General features: G+C 41.8%; 1 protein-coding gene across 4 annotated transcripts in view; it reads right to left on the bottom strand.

Annotated features, from left to right (window-relative positions):
• Positions 1-22,219, bottom strand: part of GRAMD1B (GRAM domain containing 1B) — a 126,543-nt gene that overhangs the window by 99,961 nt on the left and 4,363 nt on the right. For all 4 annotated transcript variants that reach the window (XM_077189877.1, XM_077189878.1, XM_077189880.1 and 1 more), the window contains exon 2: positions 7,656-7,757. In XM_077189877.1, coding sequence (XP_077045992.1) covers positions 7,656-7,757 — 102 coding nt within the window. The remainder of the gene's footprint in view (positions 1-7,655; positions 7,758-22,219) is intronic.

The following is a 22,219-nucleotide window of genomic DNA, read 5'->3' on the forward strand; positions in this document are numbered from 1 at the left end:
GCCCAGGCAGAAGGATCAGCATCCCCTGTGCCTCAGACCAGCCAAAATCCAGTTTATAGTGGGCCCAGATCGTCCAAAAATTCAAGAGGGAGAACAAAAGGAAACATGTTATAAAAAACAAACCTTTTCCTGCCCTCTAATTTTTTGGCTCCACAAGTGGGTTTGTCTCCCTTATCCCTACATTATTTCTCCTCCCCTGTGCATTTATCCTTTCCCTGCCCACTGCACATCAAAGGAGTCACTACAAATTCAGAGTTTTTCCCCCATCTCATCCCCAAGATTAAGAGAAGCTTGAAATCTCTGAGGTTTTATTAAAAACAGAAGCAGATTAAAGCTGTAGCAATCCAAGGGGCTCCTACCTTGACACACCCTTTCCACCCCACTGCTTTGAGCTAAAAATCTCTGTAAAAAGGGAAAAGATGACACTTAAACCTCAGAGACAGCAGCAGCTCCATCTGCTAACTCAACTCTTGATCACAAGAAGGGACACTCTGGGGTCCAGCTGGGATGTCTGACACCACATTTTAGAGTTTTCTTAAGTGGATACACATTTTAACCTCCCAGGGAGTTCTCTGAAATGGGAAATCCCCATTGCAAACTGGATTTTGGCTGCAAAGAAGCTGAGGGATGTGTTATCTGATGTGCATTCTCACATGTGATTTGTCCTCTCTGTTGGTTAGACGCACAGATGGAGTTCTCTGTTTGTGTAAGATCACTTTTCACTTCCCCTTAAGCAGCACTCCAGGTCCCAGAACATCCCCTAGGGAATTCTACACCCAAATAATACTAAACTAAATATTTCTGGCACAACAGCAAACCGGATTTGCAATGATTCACGAGAAAAAAATGTTAGAGAAAAAAAAAAGGGTTCCTGGAGAGCTGCACCCCATGCCAGCCCATTTTATCCGAACACCACCTCTGTGGCACTGCAGCCACCCCACACAGGCTGGAAGCAAGGGACAAATTCCCTTTTTCTGTGCAGCAGGAGCACCAGGAACACTCATGGCATGAGTCACATTTTATCCTGATGCCAGCCCAGCTGAAAGGGAGGTGGGTTTGTGTGACAGGCACACAAAGAGGGGTTGCCCACACTCTGCCTTCTCTCAGGGAACTCTGCGCTCGTTTCCAGCCTCCATTCATTGTTATCATCACTAGCACAGCCAAAATTCCCAAATCCTTGGGGTTTGGGCACATGCAGTAAGAGAGGACAGTTCTAAGCCCCTAAAGACATCCCACAGAGGGATTTTATCCTGGATTTTATCCAGCTTAACAAGGCATCCCTGTGAGACGAGGTGGGCAGCCCTGACCTCAACTTACAGCCAAACCTGCAATGCAAACCCCTCCCTGCAGGCTGTGCTGAGAGCAAAGCCTGGGCACACCTGGAGATCAGGGAGCACAGGGAAACGCCTCTGGGTCACTCACGGCCCCTCCTGGCTGCATCTTTGCAGGAAAAGGGGCTCAGAATGCTCTGCCAAAGGGAGAAATAATCAAAATAATCAAGCCCTAAGAACATCAAAAATATGGAATTCGTCCATTTTCAAACTCTGACCTCCTTTCTGCTCTCCCCACAACTTCCTGGGAAAATTCAAGCAGCCAACAGAATTTCTTCAACTTGTCTCTGTGGCAGACTTTCCCTTAATTCCCTTGAAAGCTGTCTGGTGAATTTTGATCCATCATTTGAGACATCTTTATGAGATTGCTTAGAGCAGCAGCGAGCCCTGCAGAAATAGGAGCTGCACAGATTAAGGAACTAAAATGAGATGCAGGATAGATCAGAGACAGAGATCTTAAAGCTAACTGTGCTTCCCCATTTCCTCCTTTAGATATGATCTCTGTGTAAATCATTTGGATTTACAGCAGTGGAAATGTAAATAATTTTGATTTATTTGGTTTTTTTTGTGTAAATAGTTTTTTTATTAGCTCTTGTAAACTGCCACTTCTGTCTCCTCCATTTCCAGCCTTGCTCTCCATGCTTTCCTCTCTTCAGCAGTTTGTCTCCTCCTTAGGCTAAGGACTAATTTTCCCTCTGGTTCAGTAGGTTAATTTTTAATTAAAACACACTTTGCATCCTTAAACCTGATGGGTGCCTCGGACAAAGAGCAAGTCCTTGGATCAAGCAGAGACAGGCTCATGAATTTGGGGTTAATTTGGTGGAAAACCAAAGTAATTCATGCATAACTTTGTCTCCTTTCAGTGATTCTGGGGTCTCTTATGTGCACACATCTCACCCAAATCTGTGGCTCAATCCCAGCCTTACCCACCCCTGGAATTATTTTAATTCAAGCACAATTATTCGGACCCTCTGCCTGAATTTGAACTTTTTTTTTGAGAAGTGGTGTTTCAGCATCTGAGCAACTCAGACTTAATTCCCCACCTCTGCTTTCCTGGGAGGTGAAAGAGGAATTCTCCTCTTTTATTTCATAAATAGTGATAAATAATTTTCATAAATACTGACACAAATGACTCACCCAGGCAATCAGCAAAGAACTGAGCTCTAAATTCACCCCAAACCTCTTTCCAGTGCATCCCACTAAATTCCTCCACCTAAAAACACCCATAAAGGACATTATCACCCCAAAATAAAGGACATTATTGCCCCAAAATGAAGGACATTATTGCCCCAAAATGAAGGACATTATTATCCAATAAAGGACATTATTACCCCAAAATGAAGGACATTATTGCCCCAAAATAAAGGACATTATTACCCCAAAATGAAGGACATTATTGCCCCAAAATGAAGGACATTATTATCCAATAAAGGACATTATTACCCCAAAATAAAGGACATTATTACCCCAAAATGAAGGACATTATTGCCCCAAAATGAAGGACATTATTGCCCCAATAAAGGACATTATTGCCCCAAAATGAAGGACATTATTGCCCCAGAATGAAGGACATTATTACCCCAAAATGAAGGACATTATTGCCCCAAAATGAAGGACATTATTACCCCAAAATGAAGGACATTATTGCCCCAAAATGAAGGACATTATTGCCCCAAAATGAAGGACATTATTACCCCAAAATAAAGGACATTATTATCCCAATAAAGGACATTACTACCCCAAAATAAAGGACATTATTACCCCAAAATAAAGGACATTATTATCCCAATAAAGGACATTATTACCCCAAAATGAAGGACATTATTGCCCCAAAATGAAGGACATTATTGCCCCAAAATGAAGGACATTATTGCCCCAATAAAGGACATTATTACCCCAAAATGAAGGACATTATTACCCCAAAATGAAGGACATTGTCACCCCAAAATGAAGGACATTATCACCCCAAAATGAAGGACATTATCACCCCAAAATAAAGGACATTATTACCCCAATAAAGGACATTATTACCCCAAAATGAAGGACATTATTGCTCCAAAATAAAGGACATTATTACCCCAAAATAAAGGACATCATTGCCCCAAAATAAAGGACATCATTGCCCCAAAATAAAGGACATTATTACCCCAATAAAGGACATTATTACCCCAAAATGAAGGACATTATTACCCCAAAATGAAGGACATTATCACCCCAATAAAGGACATTATCACCCCAAAATGAAGGACATTATTACCCCAAAATGAAGGACATTATTGCCCCAAAATAAAGGACATTATTACCCCAAAATGAAGAGTGGCTCCCTCTCTTCATTTTGGGATTATAAAGAAGGAGGCAGAGACAGAACTCACGTGGATTTGCAGAGGGAGAGTTTTTTCCTCAGGGAGGACACGCAGGGGTGGCACACCTGCCTGGCGGCCGTGCCACAGGACGCTGTGCCAGCACAGGGCGTGTGGACCATGGCAGCGCCTCCCAGCCCTCCAGGCAGCAGCAGCAGCAGCACCCACAGCTCAGAGCGAGGATGGCAGAGAGCCCCAGGTGCATCAGAGCAGGGCAGGATGCTCAGAGTTCTCCCCAAACCTCCAGGAGCTGCCCTGGGAACCCCCGGCTGAGAAGGGAGCTGCACCTCGGGTGTGTGAGCCTTTGGTGGAGATCCTGCCTGGGAGGGTTCCAGCCATGCTCAGCTGCGTGTCCTTCCTTTCTGCACCTCACAGTCAGCTCAGCAGCTCTCTGCCTTGGGCTGGGGCAGCTCCTCTCAGCGCTTTCCCAGCTGTCCTGAGGCGGGTGCAGCTCGTTCCCTGCGCGGAGCATCCCGGGCTCCTCCTGCTCTCCTCGGGATGCCAGGGCAGAGTGCCAAGGCAAGGGCACCCTGCAGGGCACAGCACCCGGCTCCCTGCTCTCCTTGGGATGCCAGGGCAGAGTGCCAAGGCAAGGGCACCCTGCAGGGCACAGCACCCGGCTCCCTGCCCTCCTTTCTGCTCACATCCTCCAGCTCTGAGCGTGTGGGAAGCCAGCACATCCCTCAGGCTGTCCTGAGCAGCCCAGACCCTGCCAGGGGGCTCAGAGACCCTGGCACAGAGCCCAGAGCACCTTGTGGGTCTGGTTATGACCCATGGAGCAAATTACCAACCTTGGATGAAGACCAGCGAGCCATGACAGTTCAGGTAGAATAACAGTGAAGTTATCACAGGGTGGAAAAGGAGATTTTGGGGTTTTTAGAATGGAGGTTCAGAAGGCAAGATGGAGGGATCTGAGCGTGTCCAGCTGTCACAGGCATCTTTTATGGAAAATCCTTTCCTTAGGATTGTTCCTCCTGAGAAGCTGAGAGGCCTCAGGAACAAAATGCAAACAATGGTTATCTGCTGCTGTGGAATGCAACAGGTGCATCTGGGATTGGGCTCATGTGGTTGTTTCTGATTAATGGCCAATCACAGCCCAGCTGGTTCGGACAGAGAGTTCAAGCCACAAACCTTTGTTATTCATTCTTTCTTTCTCTATTCTTAGCCAGCATTCTGATGAAATCCTTTCTTCTATTCTTTTAGTATAGTTTTAATAGAATATCTATCATAAAATAATAAATCAAGCCTTCTGAACCATGGAGTCAGATCCTCGTCTCTTCCCTCATCCTCAGACCCCTGTGAGCACGGTCACACCCAGCTTTTCTCCTGCTTCTTCTTGGCCTCCATCTCCTGCTGTGATGGTGGCACTTTGGGATTGGTTTAGAGTAGAAGCTCAGTGTCTAACACAGGTGAAGGGTATTGGGAATTAATTGTAAATATTGCACAGGCAGTTTTTAGTATAAACACATAACACCGGCCTAGGGACAGGCAGAGTGCCTGGAACTGTCCTGCTGGATGGACCTGGGCAGGACAGGAGAAAGAATTTTATAGATAAGGAACAATGAACAACCTTGAGACAGAGAAATGAAGAGCCCTGACTCCTTCATCAAGCACTGGGCTGGGAAAAGAGAATTTCTAACCTTTCTCAGGGTCACTCTGACCAGCTAAAGATCCCAACATCTGGGTGGCTGTGGGGTTTTTAGGGGGTTTTTTAAGCACTGGTGTGCAGATAAGTGACCAGAACTGCCTTGCAGTTCTCCAAAACTTTGAAGCTCAGAGCTTCAAATCTGTGCTTGGAGGACTCTTTGTTACTGGTCAAAAAACAAAACATCACCCAAAAGCAGCAAAAATAAATCCTCCTCATTCAGTTTCTGGGGGATCCAAAGGATTCAAATGCCTCAGAAAGAACCTTCATCTGTGTTATTTATTAGAGCAGACAGCAAGCTCTCAAAGGCTTTGTCAGCTTTCACACAAATTCCTGTCCATCTTACGTCCAAAGGTGTTCTTGAGTTACTTTTTGGTGAAGTTTCATGAGCACAAACCACCAACATCCAAAGGAAGACTGTACCAGTGCAGGCTGAGGGAATTACATCAGCAAATGAGACAAAAAAACAGTAGAAAAGGTAATTTACTGTCCCTCATGTGGATAATTTTAGGATCCATGCAAATAGAAGTTAATTGTAATTAAATTTAGGTTGCTGGTCCTAAATATAAGAGGTCAGCAGACTCAGCATTGCTCTGGCTTTGCATAAACAGTTTTGAAATCAGCCCCTTCCAGTCAGGAAAATCCTGTTATCACCAACCTAAATGCTCCCTTTAAAATCCACCTGGAGCAGGCAGCAATTCCAAACGATTCCCTGCTGCCAAACCCAGAATTGGATCAACAAATCCTCACCCTGCTCCACCTGTGGAATTCCAGCTGAAATGGAATTTCAGCCGCCCTCAGAACCCCCTGCTTTGCTGTCCCACTCCATTTCCTGGCTGCAGGCAGTCACCTGTCAGTCAATTAGCGATGTTTTGTTAATTAGTCCGGGCTCCACAGCCATGGGGAGATGGATAATTGGAGGAGAAGGTTCAGCTACAACTCCCAAGCGCTGATTCTGAGCCAAAACCCCTCGTGGGATGTGCAATTTTAATATGGGATATTAATTGGCTCCTTAGGGTCAAGTGAGTCAATTCCTGCTGTTTCAGGGGCTGGATGCATTTTCCCACTTTCAAGCTGATGGAAAGTGCAGCTTTTTAAACATTTCTAAAACCACCAAAAATCACATTTCTTCTTAGAGAACTCTGAGAAGTGCAAGGAAAAATAAATCAGGGATAACTCAGGGCTCACAGCTTGTGCCCAGCATAAGAAAACTCAGCAGATTCAGGCTCAAAACTTGACCTGGAGGATGCAGCAAAACTCCTCATCATGTGGCTCTGAGCACAGCAACACCCATAAATCATGCACCCAAATAAACACCAAAAATCAGCTTTCAACAGCTTTTGTGCCAGCGCTGCAATTTGAAACTGCCATTAATCAACCCAAATTCAAGTTTCTCCTGGAGCTCCACTGCAGTTCTCACCCAGGTGCTGCACACGAGTTAACCCAGCTTAAATCTGGAGTTCAGGATTGCCAGAATACATCAGAGGTGAACAAAACAGCCAAGCTCAGAGGTGTCTTTGCTGAGGACAGGATCCACCCAGGAAATTCCATTCGTGGGTTTTTAAGGATCAGAGGTGCTGATTGCCAGCACACAGCATGTCTGATGAGGCTGCTGCAGCAGCTGGAATTTGGGGAAAGAACCCCAAAAGAAAATTCTGGCTATTTCAGGGGCTGGATGCATTGTGCCGTGTTAAAAGTGATGAAAAATCAGCTTTTTAGACAGAAATTCCGGCTGGACGCATTGCCCCACGTTCAAAGTGATGAAAAATCAGCTTTTTAGACAGAAATTCTGGCTGGATTCATTGCCCCACACTCAAAGTGATGAAAAATCAGCTTTTTAGACAGAAATTCTGGCTGGACACATTGCCCCACACTCAAAGTGATGAAAAATCAGCTTTTTAGACAGAAATTCTGGCTGGATTCATTGCCCCACGTTCAAAGTGGTGAAAAATCAGCTTTTTAGACAGAAATTCTGGGTGGATTCATTGCCCCACATTCAAAGTGATGAAAAATCAGCTTTTTAGACAGAAATTCTGGCTGGAGGCATTGCCCCACATTCAAAGTGATGAAAAATCAGCTTTTTAGACAGAAATTCTGGCTGGATGCATTTTGCCATGTTAAAATTGATGAAAAATCAGCTTTTTAGACAGAAATTCTGGCTGGACGCATTGCCCCACGTTCAAAGTGATGAAAAATGCACCTTTTTAGACATTGATAGACCAATTTAAAGCCCGTTTTTTGTTAACCAGCTGTGAGAAGGACAAGGAGGTGAGAGCAGCTCGGCAGGTGAGGTTCAGGGTGCCCCTGGCACAGACTCACCTGTCCTCGGGCACGGAGGGGCTCAGGAACCGCGCGGAGTCATCGTCGTGGCTGCTCTGCTGGCTGCTCTGCTGGCTGCTCTGCTGGCTGCTCTGCTGGCTGCTGCAACACACAACACGCTCAGTCAGTGCTGGGCACCCCCTGGGCACAGCCAGCGTCCATCCCAGCCCCACAGAACAGATCGGGGAGCCCTGGGACACTCAGTTTGAATCCAGATGGAGGAGAGCACAGACAGAGCTGGGCAACCTTGTGTAAAACACTCAGTTTGAATCCAGATGGAGGAGAGCACAGAGCTGGGTAACCTCGTGTAAAACACTCAGTCTAAATACAAATTGAGGAAAACACAGATAGAGCTGGGCAACCTCGTGTAAAACACTCAGTTTGAATCCAGATGGAGGAAAACACGGATAGAGCTGGGCAACCTCGTGTAAAACACTCAGTTTAAATCCAGATGGAGGAGAGCACAGACAGAGCTGGGCAACCTCGTGTAAAACACTCAGTTTGAATCCAGATCATAGAAAACAGATCTGTCTGACCCCCTCTGGGACACTCAGTTTAAATCCAGATTGAGAAAAACACAGACAGAGCTGGGTAACCTCCTCTAAAAGACTCAGTTTAAATCCAGATTACAGAAAACACAGATAGAGCTGGGTAACCTCGTGTAAAAGACTCAGTTTAAATCCAGATCATAGAAAAACAGATCTGTCTGACCTCCTCTAAAACACTCAGTTTAAATCCAGATCATAGAAAACAGATCTGTCTGACCTCCTCTGGGACACTCAGTTTAAATCCAGATCTTAAAAAGCAGCTTTGGGAGCTCTGGGACATTTAGTTTAAATCCAGATTGAGGAAAACACAGATAGAGCTGGGTAACCTCCTCTAAAAGACTCAATTTAAATACAAATTGAGGAAACAGATCTGTCTGACCTCCTTTGGAGCACTCAGTTTCAATCCAGATTACAGAAAACACAGATAGAACTGGGTAACCTCCTCTAAAATACTCAGTTTAAATACAAATTGAGGAAACAGATCTGTCTGACCTCCTTTGGAACACTCAGCTTCAATCCAGATCTCAAAAAGCAGCTTTGGGAGCTCTGGGACACTCAGTTTGAATCCAGATTGAGGAAAACACAGATAGAGCTGGGTAACCTCCTCTAAAAGACTCAATTTAAATACAAATTGAGGAAACAGATCTGTCTGACCTCCTTTGGAGCACTCAGTTTCAATCCAGATCCCAGAAAACATCTTTGTGACCTCTGGAACGCTCAATTTTAAATCCACATCAAGGAAAACATAAACAGAGCTGGGTAACTCCTCTGGAACACTCAACTGTGAACCCAGATTACAGAAAACATTTTTGTGACCTCTGGAACACTCAGCTGTAAATTCAGATCCCAGAAAACATCTTTGTGACCTCTGGAACATTCAATTTTAAATCCACATCAAGGAAAACACAAACAGGGCTGGGTAACTCCTCTGGAACACTCAACTGTAAACCCAGATCCCAGAAAACATCTTTGTGACCTCTGGAACACTCAGCTGTAAATTCAGATCCCAGAAAACATTTTTGTAACCTCTGGAACACTCAATTTAAATCCAGATCCCAGAAAACATTTTTGTGACCTCTGGAACACTCAATTTTAAATCCACATAAAGAAAAGACAGAGCTGGGTAACTCCTCTGAAACACTCAACTGTAAACCCAGATCCCAGAAAACATCTTTGTGACCTCTGGAACACTCAGCTGTAAATTCAGATCCCAGAAAACATCTTTGTGACCTCTGGAACACTCAGTTTAAATCCACATCAAGGAAAACACAAACAGAGCTGAGTAACTCCTCTGGAACACTCAACTGTAAACCCAGATTACAGAAAACATCTTTGTGACCTCTGGAACACTCATCTTAAATCCAGATGGAGGAAAACAGATCTTTGTGACCTCTGGAACACTCAGTTTAAATCCAGATCCCAGTAAACATCTTTGTGACTTCTGGAACACTCAATTTTAAATCCACATCAAGGAAAACACAAACAGACCTGGGTAACTCCTCTGGAACACTCAACTGCAAACCCAGATCACAGAAAACATCTTTGACACCTCTGGAACACTCAGCTGTAAATTCAGATCCCAGTAAACATCTTTGTGACCTCTGGAACACTCAGTTTAAATCCAGATCCCAGAAAACATCTTTGTAACCTCTGGAACACTCAACTGTAAACCCAGATCCCAGTAAACATCTTTATAACCTCTGGAACACTGAGCTGTAAATTCAGATCCCAGAAAACATCTTTGTGACCTCGGGAACACTCAATTTTAAATCCACATAAAGAAAAGACAGACAGAGCTGGGTAACTCCTCTGGAACACTCAGCTGCGAACCCAGATTACAGAAAACATCTTTATAACCTCTGGAACACTCAGCTGTAAACCCAGATCCCAGAAAACATCTTTGTGACCTCTGGAACACTCAGTTTCAATCCAGATGGAGGAAAACAGATCTTTGTGACCTCTGGAATGCTCAGCTGCAAACCCAGATCCCAAAAACCACAAGGCTCATGCTCCACGTTTGGGGTTGACAGGAGGAACCAACAGGAGGCCTTGAGTTTAAATCTGATCCACAACCAGCACGAGGGTTTGGAGTCTCCATCTCACCGTGTGACACTTTCCTGAGAGCTTCCTGAAACACAAAAATGACCTTGCACACCACCTGGCCAGCGTTACCTACAGCCAAACTTCCCAACATCAAGCTGCTGGCTGCTCATACCTCCCCAGTGCCAGGCAGGAATAGAAAAGATCAATAAAAAACCCCAACTTTTGGCGTGGCCAGCGCTGGATTTCGGGGCAGACTTGCAAGCTGAGCCCACAAGATGTCACTGTCCCCCCTGAAACGGGCGTTTGGTGGGCGATAATTGAATTTCCTGCACATTTATGTGTGTGGGGGCTGCTCAGGTTCCTGCAGCTGATTCTGCTCCAGGGAGAGGCTCCTGGGCCAGATTCCACAGCAAAGCAGCGGCAAAAACGCGTCTGGAAACTCAGACCGGGGTCAGTTTCTCCCTTGGCAGGACGGTAAACAGAAATGTTCAACCCAGCGAATTTAATTGTGCATCACTGCTGGCAGTCACAGCCCTGCTGCACATCACAGAACGTAAATATGGGATAAAACAAACCTCCAAATTGCATCTTGTCATTCTAAAGAGCAATTTCTATGCAGGAACATCTGTTTTGGGGGGAAACAGTGCCAAAACTGCAAATGGCATATTTCCATGAGGTGTAATCATTAAATTTGATAATTGATGAATTAAATTTGTAAATTAAATTGACAAATTAAATTATATTTATAATTTAAACAAATAGCATATTTCCATGAGGTGTAATCATTAAACTTGATAATTGATGAATTAAATGTATAAATTAAATTGACAAATTAAATTATATTGATAATTTAAAGAAATAGCATATTTCCATTAAGTGTAATCATTAAACTTGATAATTGATGAATTAAATTTATAAATTAAATTGACAAATTAAATTATATTGATAATTTAAAGAAATAGCATATTTCCATGAAGTGTAATTATTAAACTTGATAATTGATGAATTAAATGTATAAATTAAATTGACAAATTAAATTACATTGATAATTTAAAGAAATAGCGTATTTCCATGAAGTGTAATCATTAAACTTGATAATTGATGAATTAAATTTGTAAATTAAATTGACAAATTAAATTATATTGATAATTTAAACAAACAGCACATTTCCATGAAGTGTAATCATTAAACTTGATAATTGATGAATTAAATTTGTAAATTAAATTGACAAATTAAATTATATTGATAATTTAAAGAAATAACATATTTCCATTAAGTGTAATTATTAAACTTGATAATTGATACATTAAATTGATACATTAAATCGATACATTAAATTATATTGATAATTTAAACAAACAGCACATTTCCATAAAGTGTAATTATTAAACTTGATAATTAATACATTAAATTGATACATTAAATTGATACATTAAATTATATTGACAATTCAAACAAATAGCACATTTCCATAAAGTATAATAATTACACTTGACAATTAATGAACTAAATTTATAAATTAAATTGATACATTAAATTATATTGGTAATTTAAACAAATTATCACACACATTTCCATAAAGTTAATAATTAAACTTGATAATTGATAAATCAAATTGATAAATCGATACATTTAATTATATTGATAATTTAAACAAATAAAGGGATGGGTTTTCTCTTCTCCCTTCTGTTTTTGCCAAAGAACTTGCAGTTTCTTTAAGGAATAAAAAGCCAATTAATCTAAATTTCATTCAATATTTTCCCCAGCCACCTTAACTTTGACCAGCTGCTTCTCTGGGGCTGTCGAGGGCTCCATCCTATAGAAAATGACTTTTTTGAGACCACAGCACCCGGCTTGGGGACACATCTGGGAGACATCACCTGGCCCTGTGCACCCTTGGTGCCTCCCCAGAGCATGGGGCAGAGCATTGCTACAGCCACGGGAGAGGGGAGCAGGATGGAGCTTCCAGAAAAGTGAAATTAGTTATAAAATAGTTATAAATAGTTATAAAATAGTTATAAATAGTTATAGTTATAAAAATAGTTATAGTTATAAAAATAGTTATAAAAATCCTTGGAAAACCAATAGAGAAACCAGCCCATGAGGCTGGGCTTAGGAAAGCACAAAACCCCTGCAGGAAAGGAAGGAGAATTCTGTAAATCAGCAGCTGGGTAAGAACAACACATTCCTAAGAGCAAATCAAGCTTTTCCTTGCGCTTCTGAGCTGTAAATCTACAGCTGGGTAAGAGCAATGCATTCCTAGAAGAAAATAAATTTATTTTTTTGCATTCCTGAGCTTCATTGTGGAGAGCAGAGAGGGAACCACATTCGCCTTCCTCTGCCTGAGGAATTCCCCTTTTTGATCAGAGGAAGCATTGCAGGGATTGTTTCTCTAATTTCTCCTTTCTGCACAGGAAACCCTCCCAGCAAAATTCCTCATTTCGGTTCAGATGGAGCCAAACTCACCCAAGGAGAATTCCCAGACTGTCCCAGGCCAGCAGCGCTGGGAGCAGCAAATAAAGCAAATAAAGCTTTTCCTTGCATTTCTGAGCTGTAAATCAACAGCAGCTGGGTAAGAGCAATGCATTCCTAAAAGAAAATAAATAATTTTTTTTTTTGCATTTCTGAGCTCTGAGCTTCATTGTGGCCCAGTGGGCTGGGGAAGAGCAGAGAGGGAACCACATTCACCTCCCTCTGTCAAAGAATTCCCTTTGTTGGTCAGAGGAAGCATTGCAGGGATTATTTCTATTTTTTTTTTTTTTAATTTCTCCTTTCTGCATAGGAAACCCTCCCAGCAAAATTCCTCATTTCGGTTCAGATGGAGCCAAACTCACCCAGGGAGAGCTCCCAGACTGTCCCAGGCCAGCAGCGCTGGGAGCAGCAAATAAAGCAAATAAAGCAAATAAAGCTTTTCCTTGCATTTCTGAGCTGTAAATCAACAGCAGCTGGGTAAGAGCAATGCATTCCTAAAAGAAAATAATTTTTTTTTTTTGCATTTCTGAGCTTCATTGTGGCCCAGTGGGCTGGGGAAGAGCAGAGAGGGAACCACATTCATGTTGGTCAGAGGAAGCATTGCAGGGATTATTTCTATTTTTTTTTTTTTAATTTCTCCTTTCTGCATAGGAAACCCTCCCAGCAAAATTCCTCATTTCGGTTCAGATGGAGCCAAACTCACCCAGGGAGAGCTCCCAGACTGTCCCAGGCCAGCAGCACGTGCAAACTCCCTTTGGGACAGCCCAACTGAACCTTAGACCTCTCTTCCTCCTCATCCACCCCATAAAGTTCACATTCCGAAGGAAGGTTTAAAATTTAACAGAAGCCGGGTATTGCAGCTCATTGAAATTCAACACCTCAGCTGCAGATTCTGGGAGCAATTAAAAACTCACAGGGGGAAAAAAAAAAAAAAAAAAAATCACTTTTTACCCACCCGTCCCTTCAGCATGAGCTGCGCTTTGCAGAAAGCTCTGGGAGCTTTTCACACAACATGAAATTATTCCAACCTTCTGGTTATTAGGCAGCGAGGCTGTTAAATTCACTAAAATGCTTCAGAGCCTGTTGTTTTGTGATGTTTTTCAGTCCATTTGAGGATAACCTGCTATTAAGTGTTCCTTTGGAACTGTGTAATGACAACTTAAAATATGGGATAATGACAGGAGAAGAGAAAGAGAGGTGGGATTTGTTCTGAGGAATAACAAGGAAAGGAATATTCAGACAGAATTTTGTGTCCACAGGGGAAGTCAAAAAGCTGCATAAAACTGTCAGGAAATCAGCAAAACTGACTCTGTCATTCCTAAGCTCAGCAGTGATAAACTTGGATTTGGAAAAGGTTTAAACTTGGACTTGGAAAAGGTTTAAACTTGGACTTGGAAAAGGTTTAAACCTGGATTTGGAAAAGGTTTAAACTTGGATTTGGAAAAGGTTTAAAATTGGACTTGGAAAAGGTTTAAACTTGGACTTGGAAAAGGTTTAAACTTGAGTTTGGAAAAGGTTTAAACTTGAGTTTGGAAAAAGGTTTAAACTTGAGTTTGGAAAAAGGTTTAAACTTGGATTTGGAAAAAGGTTTAAACCTGGATTTGGAAAAAGGTTTAAACTTGGATTTGGAAAAGGTTTAAACTTGGATTTGGAAAAAGGTTTAAACTTGGATCTGGAAAAGGTTTAAATCTTCATTCCTAAGCTTAGCAGCGATAAACTTGAATTTGGAAAAGGGGCACAAGCCCAGGGTGCCCCCTTTGTTCCTGTAATTTCTAAGACAATAAAAATATTTTCAGCTTTGTGCCCTGTGGTTTTTCCTTAATTCTCATGCAAACTCATTCATTATTAGTTTAGAAAATGAAGAAAAATCCTCAACACAGATTAACCAGGCCTTGTAACAGTTAAATCTTTGAAAATGCTGCTTCCAGCACTCCTCCACCAAGCAATTTACCCAGGCAACCCAAGTACAAAAAGTCCATTTTTCTACTGACTAAACCCAGGTGTTCTGATCCCACACGCTTTGTTTGAAGCAAATTTGAATTTGCTGCTGTTGCCTTAAATATTTCAACATTTCTCTTGCACTTGGGAAGTTCTGCGCTATAAACGAGATTTTGTACTATTAATATTCACTTTAAAAGGCAGAAAAACCTCATTTGATTCTGAGATTTCAGTCTCTGAAGGATGAGGCAGAGCCAGGATCTCTGATTTTATGCATGAACAGCCCTTTCAGGGCTCAGCAGAAGATATTTATCACCATTTCACAAAGTTCAGGCACTCAGGTCGATGTGTGCTCACCAAGAACCTTCTGGAACTCCTGTGCCCTCCAGGTGTGGGTGAGAAACGCACTGTGCTTTTCTGCCTCCGGGGGTTTTTGGCAGAATTGGAATCCAAGGGATTTTATTTTATTTTTTTTTTTTTCCACAGTGAAGGATGAGTGGGATAAGGGAAGAAAAAGGACAGAAAGAGCTCAGTGCTGGAAAATGGGATCAGGGAAAGAGTTGGGAGCATTATCCAAAAAACAAAAAATCCCAGCTATGAGTGAGGATTCCAGGTCTGAACCCAGATGAGTGTTTTATATTCACTTCGTTTAATTAACCCATTTATTTGTAAGGCTTTGGGTATTCAGTAGATAAAAGGGCTCTGTGATCACCTGTAAATTGAGGTGTGTATTGGGAGCTATCCCACAATAAACAAACACTTTGTAACTTTAAATTGTCAGAGTTTTTGGATATCAGTATTAGATCAATATCAATATTGGGAATGGGATGTACCAAAGTTATGAACATGTATTTGTATTTTGGGCATTCAATACTTGAATTGATATCTATGGATATAAAAATCCATAGATTTTGGATATCAAAATCCATAGCTCAACACTCATATTGGGAAGGGGATGTACCCAAGTCATGAACATGTATTTGTATTTTGGGTATTCAATACCCGTACAGATAAAAGGGCTCTGTGATCACCTGTAAATTGAGGTGTGTATTTGGGATCTATCCCACAATAAACACACACTTTGTAACTCCAAAATGTTAAAGAGCTTTTGGATATTGGTACTAGATCAATATCCATATTGGGAACGGGATGTACCCAAGTCATGAACACGCATTTGTATTTTGGGTACTCAATACCTGTACAGATAAAAGGGCTCTGTAATCACCTGTAAATTGTGCTGTGTATTTGGGAGCTATCCCACAATAAACCTTCACTTTCTAACTCTGAACTCAGAGAATTTTTGTCCCTCACATTGGATACCAGTACTATCAAGATCCATATTTCGAATAAATCACTTGCAAAGGGTTAAAAGGGGCAGCGTGGCCGAGTCCTCTCCTCTCACCTCATTCATCTCACAAAGGGAAACATCAGCACCACCCTCCCAGACGAGCCCTTTCACCAAAATAATCTCATTTACACACCCACAGCAGAATATTCTGATGCTGGAAACAGAACCCCTGGAAAGCCACGGAGATCAGGAAAATGGGAATTAATTGTTAAATTCCATCGGCAGGCGCAGGCAGGACGCGATCTCAGACGGCCCAATGGCAAATATTTGCTGACCAGATAAGATCAACAGCGTTTCAGTCCCGGGCTGTTTGTAAATCAGTCGTGTTTAATACTCTCGGGTGACTGGTCGCCCTAAAGCACACAAATACTGGAAGGCAAATATTTTAAAAGAAAACCACAAAGTGCTGCATATAAAGGCAGCGAGGTTCAGCCAAAAAAAAAAAAAAAAAAAAAACAAAAAAACTCCAAAAAACCCCCCAAAAATTAAAATAAAATCATAAAACAGGGCACTTGGCACAGACTACCAGAAACAAATGGCAAAAAATCTGCAGCCCCAACAAAGAGCACATCAGCATCCTCAGGAGACAGGCAGGCAACAGATGAGGAAGAAGAAAAAAAAGAAAATCACTTTTTTGGGAGCACTTTAGGGCCTCATTTGAACCTGCAGGTTCAAAAAGGAAAAAGTTCCATTAATGATGAGTTGTTACCAAGATATCATTTGTGTGTTTTCAAATTTTGGATTAGAAGAGACACCACATAGATATTCCTAAAGAGCCACATAAATATTCCATAGATATCCCTGGATCATTTTTCCATAATGGAAGAGGATCTAAAACCTTCATCTTGCAGTTTTTTTGGTTTTTTTACTTTTCACCATCAGCAGATTCTTACAGAAAAAAAAAAAAAAATTCACATCACTCAGGATTTTTCCTCTAGAAAATACCACAATATTTTCCACACATGTTGAAGCCAGAAAAAGGGGGAATGACCATTAAAATGAATGGAATGACCAAAAAAAAACCAAAACAACAAAACAAAAAAATCACTTTTTTTTGGAACACTTTAGGCCTCAATTGAATCTGCAGGTTCAAAAAGGAAAAAGTTCCATTAATGCTGAGTTGCTACCAAGCCATCATTTGTGTGTTTTGAAATTTCAGATACGGTAGAGGATCTGTAACCTGAATCTTGCAGTTTTTTTACTTTTCACCATCAGCAGATTCTTACAGAAAAAAAAAATAAATTCACATCACTCAGGATTTTTCCTCTAGAAAATACCACAATATTTTCCACACATGTTGAAGCCAGAAAAAGGGGGAATGACCATTAAAATGAATGGAATGACCAAAAAAAACCCAAAACAACAAAACAAAAAAATCACTTTTTTTTGGGAACACTTTAGACCTCAATTGAATCTGCAGGTTCAAAAAGGAAAAAGTTACATTAATGCTGAGTTGCTGCCAAGCCATCATTTATGTGTTTTAAAATTTCAGATACAGTAGAGGATCTGTAACCTGAATCTTGCAGTTTTTTTACTTTTCACCATCAGCAGATTCTTACAGAAAAAAAATAAAATTCACATCACTCAGGATTTTTCCTCTAGAATTACCACAATATTTTCCACACATGTTGAAGTCAGAAAAGGGGGAATGACCATTAAAATGAATGGAATGACCAAAAAAAGTAAAAAATTAAAAAAATCACACCCCTCAGGTTTGTGCTCATGGCTTTTCCAAAGCCACCAAAAGCAGGGAAGAGCAGCTGATTCCCCCAGAGACCACAAGACACTTGTCTTCCCAAAATCCTCAATCAACCAGCTCCAGCTACAAGCAAAAATGGGGGGAAAAAAAGGCATTTTCCTCTTCCATGCTGAAATCCCAGCGCAGCCATCAGTTCTGCACACAAATGAGATTTTTACAGGAATTTCAGCAGAAACGAGTGAGCCCAGAGCTCGCCCACTTCCCAATTCTCGCTGTGCAGCTCAGAGAGGAGCAGCCCCACATCCTCCCCTCTCAGGCACAGCTGGAAAGTGGAAGTTCAGCAAAAACCGAGAAGTGCAAAATTTGGAGCTGCTCATTCTGCAGCTCCTGGGAACAAAATGACCAAAACCGCCCCAGGCCTGCCCAGGGCTCCCCAGCCCAGCTCCCTCCTCCATGGTATTCCCAAAGATCACTTTTCCATAATTGAAGAGGATCTATAACCCTTAACCTTGCATTTTTTGGTTGTTTTTTTTTTTTTTTTTACTATTCACCATCAACAGTTTCTTAGGGAAAAAAAAAAAAAACACCAAACCACACCACTCAGGTTTTTATCTCTAGAAAATACCACAATGTTTTTCACACACACCGAAGTCAGGAAAAGGGGAATGACCATTAATTTATTCCCAGAAACGCTCAGAGTGAATTTCAATTTAATTCAGGAAGGGCTACTTAAAATTAAAGGCTCCTTTACCTTCATAAGGCAATTCAAAATATCTGAGCCACTAATTTGTAAATAATTTTAGCCCAAGTTCCAACAAATCAAATCACTGTTAACTAATTGATAGCACTAGATAGGATCAGGATAAAGGTTTTTTAAGGAAAAAAAAGGAGATTTTTTACCTCAGAACGTGAAGGGAAGCATCCTCAGAGCCCAGTGCTGAGCAGTGCTGGAGCCTCCCCTCATTTGTTCCACGCTTTGAGATAAGTTATCAGGATTTCATCTCAAAAACCTCCACATTTGCGTAGTTGGCAGCTCAAGAAACCTCCGGCTCCTCAGCACAGACACTTTTCTGAGCTGGGATGGAATTCTTCTCACAATACACTTCATTTTTAATGGGTTTTAGGCCTCAGACAAGTCTTTCCTTTTGGATGAACCCACGGTGAGTGTCAGAGTTTCCAGCAGAAACCCAGCCTGAGGAAATTCACCTACACAAGCGTCAAGAGCTGCTGCACGAGCTGCTCCCACAAATTCCACGAGCTCTGCATCTTCTGCAGCACCAACATTTCATCCCTAACCAGCCCTGCTCTTAGGCCAAAGGGAGAGCTGTCCTTAAACTGGAGCCTGAATGATCTACCCAGCAATTCTTGCCCCAAAAATCACGTGCAGGTCCTGAAGTTACAAGCAAGGCTGGCTTGGAGAGGTAAATAATAAATTCAAGCTGATCGACGGCCTTGTGGCCACATCAATAATGCATGCAGGCTGCATGCACAGCAAAATGCCACCAGATGGAAGAGAGAAACATCAGCATGTCTTAATAAAAAATAAATTTAAAAAAACCTGTGTACCTGTGTGCAGAGTTCATGGTTTATAAAGGTAAATAACTTCATTACCTGGCCGGGAAACGATGGCTGAGGGGTAGAGGAGGAGCTGTCTGCATCCCTCATTAAAAAAACATCTTATTTATCATTTGTAAGGCAGCCTTGAGGTTTGGGCCATTGTTCTTTGAGCAAGGACACGTTGCAGGGACAGTCCTGAGCCCAGGGATTGCCCTCCTGCTCCCTCACCCTGAGCACAGAGGGGCAGGAAAGGCTCTGCCAGCCCTCCCTGGGCTCTCATGGAAGGAGAAGAACATTCTCCCTCCTGCTCTGGCAGCTTTTGGAGACCCAGCAGGTAAACGAAGCTAAATTAATTACCCAGGATGCTAAAAACCAGCACCTGGGAGTTTCTGGGTGGGAAAAGCAGACCTGGAGTGTCACTGACATATTTCCTGAAAAATCCCTTCACCAGGATGTTTCTCCTGAGAAGCTTCAGAAAAGAAATGTAAGCAATAATTACCTGATTGCTTGGAATGTGCTCTGGAGGTTGCTCACCAACAGGTGCATCTTTGACTGGTTCCATGTGAATTGTTTTTAATTAATGACCAATCACTGTCCAGTCGTGTCAGACTCAGGTCAATCACGAGATTTTATTATCATTCTGGATGTCTCTTTTCTCTTTCTTTAGTAAAACAAAGCTCACAGTTACCCAGGCTGTTAAAAACCAGCACGTGGGAGTTTCTGGGTGGGAAAAGCAGACCTGGAGTGTCACTGTCATATTTTCTGAAAAATCCTTTTGCCATGATTTTTCTCCTGAAAAGCCTCAGAGAAGAAATGTAAGCAATAATTACCTGATTGCTTGGAATGTGCTTTGGAGTTGCTCACCAACAGGTGCATCTTTGACTGGTTCCATGTGAATCGTTTCTAATTAATGACCAATCCCAGTCCAGCTGTGTCAGACTCTGGTCAGTCACGAGATTTTATTATCATTCTTTGCTATTGGGATGTCTCCTTTCTTTACTAAAACAAAGCTCACAATTAATTATCCAGGCTGTTAAAAACTAAGCAGCACATGGGAGTTTCTGGGTGGGAAAAGCAGACCTGGAGTGTCACTGACATATTTCCTGAAAAATCCCTTCGCCAGGATGTTCTCCCGAGAAGCTGAGAAGCCTCAGAAAAGAAATATAAACAATGATTATCTAAGCATTTGGAATGTGCTTTGGAGGTTGCTCATCAACAGGTGCATCTTTGACTGGTTCCATGTGAATTGTTTTTAATTAATGACCAATCACTGTCCAGCCGTGTCAGACTCTGGTCAATCATGAGATTTTATTATCATTCTTTGCTAGCCTTGGGATGTCTCCTTTCTCTTTCTTTAATAAAACAGAGCTCACAGTTACCCAGGCTGTTAAAAACTAACCAGCGCGTGGGAGTTTCCGGGTGAGAAAAGCAGACCTGGAGAGCTGCAAGGGTTTGTTTATTCACTGTATGCTAATGGACACAGAGCATTTATTTTATAATAGAGCAAGGAGCAGCTCAGCTGCAGCACAGCCTGCTCCCTGCCAGCTGCCAGATTTCCTGGGAAAACCCTGCCACCAGCCAGGCATTATCCCCACAGGGTGGGGATAGAAGTTACCAGGCTCCAAAAATGAAATTCCAGCCGTGCTGAATTTGCTGGGTCCCCAGGATGAAGGAGGAAATGAGTGAATCTGACTCCATGTTCTTAGAAAGCTATATTATATTATATTATATTATATTATGTTATATTATATTATATTATATATTACATTACATTATATTATATATTCTATTATATTGTATTACATTATATTATGTTATATTATGCTGTATTATGCTGTATCATGCTATATTGTATTATATTATGCTATATTGTATTGTATTATATTGTATTATATTATATGATGCTATATTATACGATGCTGTATGTTATATGTCATGTTATGTTATATGTTATGTTATATGTTATTGTTATATGTTATGTTATATGTTATGTTTGTTATGTTATGTTATGTTGAAAGGATACAGACAGAAGGCTTAACAAGAATGATAATAAAAACTCATGACTGCTTCCAGAGTTCCGACACAGCCTGGCTGTGATTGGTCATTAAGTCAAAACAACTCACATGAAACCAATCAAACAAGCAGCTGTTGGACGAACAATCTCCAAACACATTCCAAAGCAGCCAAACACAGGAGAAGCAAGCAGATAATTATTGTTTTCATTTTTCTCTGAGGCTTCCCAGGCAAAGGGATTTTTCAGAAAATCTGACGGTGACACTGCAGCTCGATGGCAACTCAGCCAGAGGAATGGAGTGCTTGGATCAAACCGTGTTTATTTCTGTTTGTTTCTCCAGTGGGGGTCACAGCCTGCCGGCTGCTGCCTTCACCAGGTGAAATTTGGGGATTTGCTCACCCCATGGGTGCCTGCACTCCCAGCACAGGCTGGTGGCACACGCTGGGGACACCGGGCAGGCCAAGCACGGTCACTGAGCAGCAGGTGAACGATGAAATACAAGCTCAGGGAGTGATCTGCTGCACAAAACTCCTCAGCTGCTGCAGGAGGACATGAAATAAAACGATGCAGACACCGGAACTCTAAGGTAAGGAGAAGGGGCAGTTTATTTTTTGCCTCTAATATTTATAGACTTCCCAAAGTGACAGTGGATTGGAGGATTAAAATGCTACTTCTCCAATGACACTGCACAAACTAACAGTCCATTAGTTTTTTCTTCTTCCAGTAAAGAGTGTAAAACAATAATTATTTACATAAAAGTGTGTGAGAAACTTCATTACAAGACTGTAAACACCAGAAGGCTTGGAAGAACTTAGAAGAACAGGGTGACACCCAGCACAGCTGTCCCTGCTGCCCTCAACCATCACACAGCACAGAGGTGACACTGGGAGCATCTGTCACCAACAGCAGTGGCACAGCAGAGGACAGAGCAGGTGCTCTGTCTGA

This window comes from Agelaius phoeniceus, chromosome 23 (genome assembly GCF_051311805.1).
Source record: "Agelaius phoeniceus isolate bAgePho1 chromosome 23, bAgePho1.hap1, whole genome shotgun sequence".
Lineage (NCBI taxonomy): Eukaryota > Metazoa > Chordata > Aves > Passeriformes > Icteridae > Agelaius > Agelaius phoeniceus.